The 7,500-nt window shown below is 47.0% G+C and overlaps 1 protein-coding gene across 3 annotated transcripts in view; it reads right to left on the bottom strand.

Annotated features, from left to right (window-relative positions):
- LOC135097494 (uncharacterized) overlaps positions 1-6,484 on the bottom strand; it is a 22,755-nt gene extending 16,271 nt beyond the window's left edge. For 2 of the 3 annotated variants that reach the window (XM_063999445.1, XM_063999444.1), the window contains exon 1: positions 5,699-6,484. In XM_063999445.1, the coding sequence (XP_063855515.1) occupies positions 5,699-6,262 (564 nt within the window). In that variant the 5' untranslated portion in view covers positions 6,263-6,484. The remainder of the gene's footprint in view (positions 1-5,698) is intronic. The other variant, XM_063999443.1, reaches the window with a different exon arrangement.
- Positions 6,485-7,500: the final 1,016 nt, after the last annotated feature.

Genomic DNA, 7,500 nt, shown 5'->3' on the forward strand with positions numbered 1-7,500 from the left:
TGTTTCCTCGAATGGCGGAAGAACACACTCCAGGCACGGGGAAGCCAGGTGCCCTCCACTCACCCACAGGTAAGAGCTGCAGCACGCGCGCGCGCGCGCGCAAACACACACACACACACACACACACACACACACACACACACACACACACACACACACACACAGGTAAGAGGCTTACTTGACAACTTGCGCCAGGTTAATCAGCTTCGTGACAACCTGTATCATCACTTGGGGGAGGAAAGACACCTGTAACAAACCGTTACTCTCCTCCTTCCTGCCTCTAATGAGGGCAAGTCCTGCAGGGAAGACCAAGAGTGGGGAGAGGAGAGTGAAATGGATCAGTAGATGAGATGATAAGATAATGAGGGAGGAGGAGTATGTGGTGGTGATGGTGGTGGTGGTGGTGGTGGTGGTGGTGGTGGAGGTGTAGGAGGAGGTAAGAAGATTATAGAAATTTGTTTATAACTATCATGGAAACTTTGTGTTGTGTGTGTGTGTGTGTGTGTGTGTGTGTGTGTGTGTGTGTGTGTGTGTGTGTGTGTGTGTGTGTGTGTGTGTGTAATACCTCTGCAACCTCTATGTTATTTTACCTTACATACTTTGCAAATATTTCACGCATATTTCTCACGATTCTTACTGTTACATAATCTCTCTCTCTCTCTCTCTCTCTCTCTCTCTCTCTCTCTCTCTCTCTCTCTCTCTCTCTCTCTCTCTCTCTCTCTCTCTCTCTCTCTCTCTCTAGCCATATCGATCTTCTTCACATTCGTTCTTCAAGTTCACCCGCTGACTCGCTGACTCACTCTCGTTGGCTCTAACAAGGCCATGAGCACTGCTTCACGACCTCTCTCCCCTGCCAGCTAACAAGGGTGTAAATCTACGGTTTTGGCGAGCTCTCTTTCACTTTCATTTGGTGCGCCTCCCTCTGTAGCCCCATGAATAGAGTAGGATCAATATTTCCATCACCTTTCATCATTTTCATCCATCTCACTGTGGGACTGAGTGATACAAAGGCAGTGGAGAAAAGGCAAGGTGTAGGAAGATTACTGATGAAGATTATGACTAGTAGAGACGTAAGGAAACACGAGGAAAGGAACATTTGAAGAGTAGATGGAAAAGAATTAGAGTAAAAGATGTGAGAAGGAAGAGGAGGAAAGGCAGAAGATAGGATGGGGGAGGAAGAGAAGAAAGACTGAAAAAGGAAGAAAGAGAAGAAAAATAGATGGGAATAAGAAGAGAAGGAGGAATGAGTAGGAAAGGAGTAAAGAGACAGCAGGAAGAAGTTAGGAAAGCAGAACGCGTGAAAGAAAAGCAACCAGTAAGAGGAAGAAAGAGGAAGAGAAAGATGAGGAGGAGAAGAATGAGGAGAGGATAAGAAAATAAGGAAACCAGGTAGTGTTAGACAAGAAAATATGGAAGAACAGGAAGAAAGAGCAGGAGGAAGAAAGAAGGTAAAGAGGAGGAAGGGGGGAAAGGAAGGAGAGAGAAAGAGGATGTGAGGGCCTTGTTAAGACTGTCAGCTGAGGTCAAGAGTCTAGATAGAATTACAACGCTCTCTGCCTTGTATGACCTTAATATTAATAGTCACACTTGTTGTATTGACTGATAGGAGTATTTTCACACTACAACGATGTCACAGGAACCATATCGAAAAAAAGGAGTAATTTTTCTATTTAAATTTCCTCTCGCCATTTTTTTATCGTCATTTTTTCTCTCGTTATTTTCTCGAGTACACATTTCCCCCACTGAACAGTTTTCCTTTTATTTTTTTCTTTCTGGCAATTTTCTTGGTTGTCATTTTCCTTTTAGTAATTATTTTCCTCTCTAGTCCTTTTCCTCTTTAGATATTTTCCTTTGTAGACATGATTCCCTCAAGTAATTTTCCTGTGTAGTGGTGTTTCCCTCTTGATATTTTCCTTTTGTGCACATTTTCCCTTCTATTCATTTTTCCCTCTAATCATTTTCTCCTTTAAACATTCTCCCCTCTGGACACATTCCTCTCGAGGCATTTTTTTTTTCAAAAATTTTCCCTCTGAAGTTCACAGTACGAAGAAAAACTGACACAATCAATACTTTCCATCCTGACAATCCACTGTGAACCATCCAAGACCTGACATCCTTTCATCAGTCATCCTAGTGCATCCTAGTCTTCTATCCTTCCGTCCTAGTCCTTCCATCATTCCACCAACCATCCAAGACACCCACTATCAACCTATTAAAGGAGGAGGCAGTAGACACTTGCCGAAACGATAATTTACTCCCAGTGAGGTCTAAAGCACTGTTTATGGGGTGCTGTGAACTTATCATTAAACCCACCTGTGACCTCACTGAACGTTTCCCTTTTGTGTCTCAACACAAGGGAGCAGTCACAGCCTGCCCTCTAAAGACAACCTCTCTTCCTCAACACAAAAACTACAAGCACCTAATAACACACACACACTTCACTCAAAAATTTCAAAATTATTATGGCGACTCCTACACCAGCCTCGGAGTCCCCATCTGGGGAGGGGACCATAAATGTCCCCAGGTCGGACTGCCTTTCTGTCGACGACCCTAAGTGTCCTTGACATCCCCCCTCAACTTTTTCTTTCAGTAACTTCTGCAACATTCGTGGTCTAAGGTCTAATTTTCAATCTGTAGAACACCACCTCTCCTCTTCTAAACCTCATTCTTCTTTTCCTCACTGAAACTCAGGTGTCTGAGGCAACTGACAGTAGCCCCTTTTCTGTTCCCTCCTAATTTCTCTATCCTCATTTTCGATCCAAAGCTGGATGTTGCATTTATGTCCGCAATGACTTAACCTGCTCTCGTGCCAACGCTCTTGAATCTTTCCCGAGTTTTCCACCATCTGGCTACGACTACAGAGTCACTCTCAAAACTCACTCACTCTCAAAACAGACTCACTCTCAAAGTAAATTTATCTGCGCTGTATACCTCTCACCTAACTCCTCTGACTATAAGAAATTCTTTGACTACTTAACTTCCAAAGTGGAGCACATTCTGACTCTCTTCCCTTTTGCAGAGATCTCCATTCACCACCAGCTTTGGCTTTCCTCTCCCTTCACTGACCATCCTGGTGAACAAGCCTTCACTTTCTATCCTCCACAACCTAGAGCAAATTGGTGCAACACCCTGCTCGCATTCTTGACCGTCTTGGAGATACGCTGAACATTCTTGACCTTTTCCTGACCTCTAATCCTGCTTATGCTGTCACCCTTTCTTCTCCGTTGGGCTCCTCCGATCACAATCTCATATCTTTATCTTGTCCTATCACTCCAATCCCTCCTCAGGATCCCCCTAAGCGAAGGTGCCTCTGGCGTTTTGCCTCTGCTAGTTTGGGGGGACCTGAGGAGGTATTTTGCTGATTTTCCTTGGAATGACTACTGCTTCCGTGTCAGAGACCCGTCTTTGTGTGCTGAGCGCATAACAGAGGTGATAGTGTCTGGCATGGAGGCATACATTCCTCACTCTTTTTCTCGACCTAAACCTTCCAAACCTTGGTTTAACAACAGCTTGTTCTCGTGCTATACATGATAGAGAGGTGGCCCACAAAAAGGTATTTAAGCCTTCCATCACCAGAATCTCATGCACTCTTATGATTTCTGCCCGGAACCATGCCAAGTCTGTTAGCTCCAACTTACCTAAAACTCCTTCATGAACAGAAAGTGTCAAAACCTTTCAAGATCTAACTCCCCTCGTGACCTCTGGTATCTAGCCAAAAATATCTCCAATAACTTTGCTTCTTCTTCTTTCCCTCCTATATTTCAACCAGATGGCACCACTGCTATCACATCTATTTCTAAAGCTGAACTCTTCGCTCAAACCTTTGCTAAAAACTCTACCTTGGACGATTCTGGGCTTGTTCCTCCCTCTCCTCCACCTTCTGACTACTTCATGCTACCTATTAAAATTCTTCGTAATAATGTTTTTCAATGCCCTTACTGGCCTAAACCCTCGGAAGGCTAATGGACCTGATGGGTGGTCCCTCCTATTGTTCTCCGAAACTGTGCCTCCTTGCTTGCACCTTGCCTAGTCAAACTCTTTCAGCTCTGTCTGTCAACATCTACCTTTTCTTCTTGCTGGAAGTTTGCCTACACTCAGCCTGTTCCTAAAAAGGGTGACCGTTCTAATCCCTCAAACTACCGTCCTATTGCTTTAATTTCCTGCCTATCTAAAGTTTTTTAATCTATCCTCAACAGGAAGATTCTTAAACATCTATCTCTTCTCAACCTTCTACCTGATCGCCAGAATGGGTTCCGGTCAAGGCCGCTCTACTGGTGATCTTCTGGCTTTCCTTACTGAGTCTTGGTCATCCTCTTTTAGAGATTTTGGTGAAACTTTTGTTCTTGCCTTGGATATATCAAAAGCTTTTGATAGAGTCTGGTTTTTGATAGAGTTTGATTTCCAAACTACCCTCTACTACGGCTTCTATCCTTCTCTCTGTAACTTCTTCTCTCTGTAACTTCATCTCAAGTTTCCTTTCTGACCGTTTTCATTGCTGCTGTGGTAGACGGTCATTGTTCTTCTCCTAAATCTATTAAAAGTGGTGTTCCTCAGGGTTCTGTCCTGTCACCCACTCTCTACTTATTATTCATTAATGATCTTCTAAACCAAACTTCTTGTTCTATCCCACTCCTACGCTGATGATACCACCCTGCACTTTTCCACGTCTTTCCATAGACGTCCAACACCTTCAGGAGATAAACATTTCACGCAGGGAAGCCACAGAACGCTTGACCTCTGATCTTTCTAAAATTTCTGATTGGAGCAGAGCAAACTTGGTATTGTTCAATGCCTCAAAAACTCAATTCCTCCATCTGTCAATTTGACACAACCTTCTAGACAACTATCCCCTCTTCTTCAATGACACTCAACTGTCTCCCTCTTCTACACTGAACATCCTCGGTCTGTCCTTTACTTATAATCTGGACTGGAAACTTCACATCTTATCTCTAGCTAAAACAGCTTCTATGAAGTTAGGTGTTCTGAGACGTCTCTGCCAGTTTTTCTCACCCCCCCCCCAGCTGCTAACTCTGTGCAAGGGCCTTATCCGTCCATGTATGGAGTATGCTTCACATATCTCGGGGGTTCCACTCATACTGCTCTTCTAGACAGGGTGGAATCAAAAGCTTTTCGTCTCATCAACTCCTCTCCTCTAACTGACTGTCTTCAGCCCCTCCGTCTCACCGCCGCAATGTTGCATATCTAGCTGTCTTCTACCGCTATTTTCATGCTAACTGCTCTTCTGATCTTTCTAACTGTATGCCTCCCCTACTCCCGCGGCCTCGCTACACAAGACTTTCTTCTTTCTCTCACCCCTATTCTGTCCACCTCTCTAACACAAGAGTTAACCAGTATTCTCAATCATTCATCCCTTTCTCTGGTAAACTCTGGAACTCCCTGCCTGCTTCTGTATTTCCACCTTCCTATGACTAGATTTCCTTCAAGAGGGAGGTTTCAAGACACTTATTCTTCAATTTTTGACTACTTCTTTGACCCTTTTATGGGACTGGCATTTCAGTGGTATTTTTTTTTTTTTGAATTTTTGTTGCCCTTGGCCAGTGTCCTTCCTACATAAAAAAAAGGAGAAAGGTACTCACCAGCAGGTGTCACACAAAGACCAAAGGTACGCACCAGAAGGTACTAGGGAAAGGACGAAGTACTAGCCAGCAGGCACTACATAAAGGGCAGGGGTACTCACCAGCAGGGACCAGAGTCGTTGTCCGTGGACACCGAGCACCAGGAGCTCTACTTGGAACAGGGTGACGGCGCGGGCAGCCAGTCCATCTCCCCGGGCCGGCACGGCGGCCCCGACACTCTGGGTGCGGTGGTTCTTGCTGATAAAGGCACTCCAGTGGTCGCCGCTGCTGGAGGTGAGTCGCGGGGACCCTGGGGCCCGAAGGAGAGGTCTGGCGGAGTGGAGCGCCGCCGTGCAGGAGGCACAGCCGGTCAACTGGGGCGTCTGTGGGGAGCTGCACCGCCGCCCATACCGCAGCGCCACGGAGGCAAAGGACGTGGGCGCCTGCTGGAAGGTGGGCGTGCCACGGAGAAGTGTGTGGCCACCCGAGGAGTGAACGACGGGCAGTGTTTTGTAGCGCGGGTGCAGGCAGGCGAGGGGGCACAAAGCACATGTGGGGAGCGGGCGGCAGCCAGGGGACTGCCCATGGGCAAGCCGATGCCGCGCCCTACGGTCACGTTGCGGGGAATCACCTTCAGCTTGATGGGCCTGTGCGGGTCTGTTGGGAGAGGAAGAATGAGTGAACATGACGCCGCAGGGAGCAGCGTGACGCAACTCACATGTCACACCACCGCCGCCACCCAAGAGAAGGCCGCCCGCCACTCACCTGATGGAGACTGTCGCTTCTCTTGTTCTCCGGCCGAGTGCCGTTCCTTGCCCTTCTCAGCGCTGGACCTCCGCTGCGTCTTGGCTCCTTTGGCCTCCAGCGCCAGGCTCCTGCTGGCCTCGGCGGACCTGCCAGCCTCTGTGTCCAGGTCTCCCTCCGGCATCCCACTCACCCTTGAGGTGACGATAACTCGTGGAGACCTGCAGGCCCAAGAGGACGCGGCGGTATCGGTCAGTCAGTCACTCAAACATTCACTCACCGCAGTCAGATAGTGCGTCAGCCCGTCAGTCACGTGGTCAGTTATGCAACCACCCACACACGCCGCTAAAAGGTCAATAAGCTAGTCAGTCAGTCATTCAGTCAGTCAGTCAGTCAAACATCCAGATTGTCAGCCAACTAATTAGAGTCACTCAACAAACCATCTCGCCAGTCAACCATTCAGTCAGTCAGTCAGTCAGTCAGTCAGTCAGTCTGCCAACCAGCCAGATAGACACCCACATAAACACGCCCCCTCCCAAAAAAGAAACTAATAAAAGTAAAAAAGAAAAAAAAACAAGACTAGAAAATCAGAAGAGTGCCAAGCCAACACACGAAAAAAAAAGAAAAGAAAGCGGGGAGAGGAGAGAGAGAGAGAGAGAGAGAGAGAGAGAGAGAGAGAGAGAGAGAGAGAGAGAGAGAGAGAGAATTGGTCGCAAAATTAATGTTTAACTAATTCTGCGAAGATTACCTATATGACCTCCTCCTCCTCCTCCCTCCTCCTCCTGCTCCTGTCTTTCCCTCCCCTCATAAATCCTCGCCTCACGGATTATTTCCTCTTTATCGAACACCTTGCTGCCAAATATTGACTTTTAATACACACTTTTTCATCTTCCTGACTCTCTCTCCTCTCTCTCTCTCTCTCTCTCTCTCTCCTCTCTCTCTCTCTCTCTCTCTCTCTCTCTCTCTCTCTCCTCTCTCTCTCTCTCTCTCTTTTCTTTCTGTGTGTGTGTGTGTGTGTGTGTGTGTGTGTGTGTGTGTGTGTGTGTGTGTGTGTGTGTGTGTGGATGGGTGGCTGTTGGGGTGGATGTCGGTGTGGGTGGGTGTGCGCGCGCGTCTCCTCTACATACACTAACTGGTGAATGAGAGAGGAGTGCACATTGACTCACTGAATCTCACATGG

The sequence above is a fragment of the Scylla paramamosain genome, unplaced genomic scaffold, assembly GCF_035594125.1.
Source record: "Scylla paramamosain isolate STU-SP2022 unplaced genomic scaffold, ASM3559412v1 Contig23, whole genome shotgun sequence".
Taxonomy (NCBI): domain Eukaryota; kingdom Metazoa; phylum Arthropoda; class Malacostraca; order Decapoda; family Portunidae; genus Scylla; species Scylla paramamosain.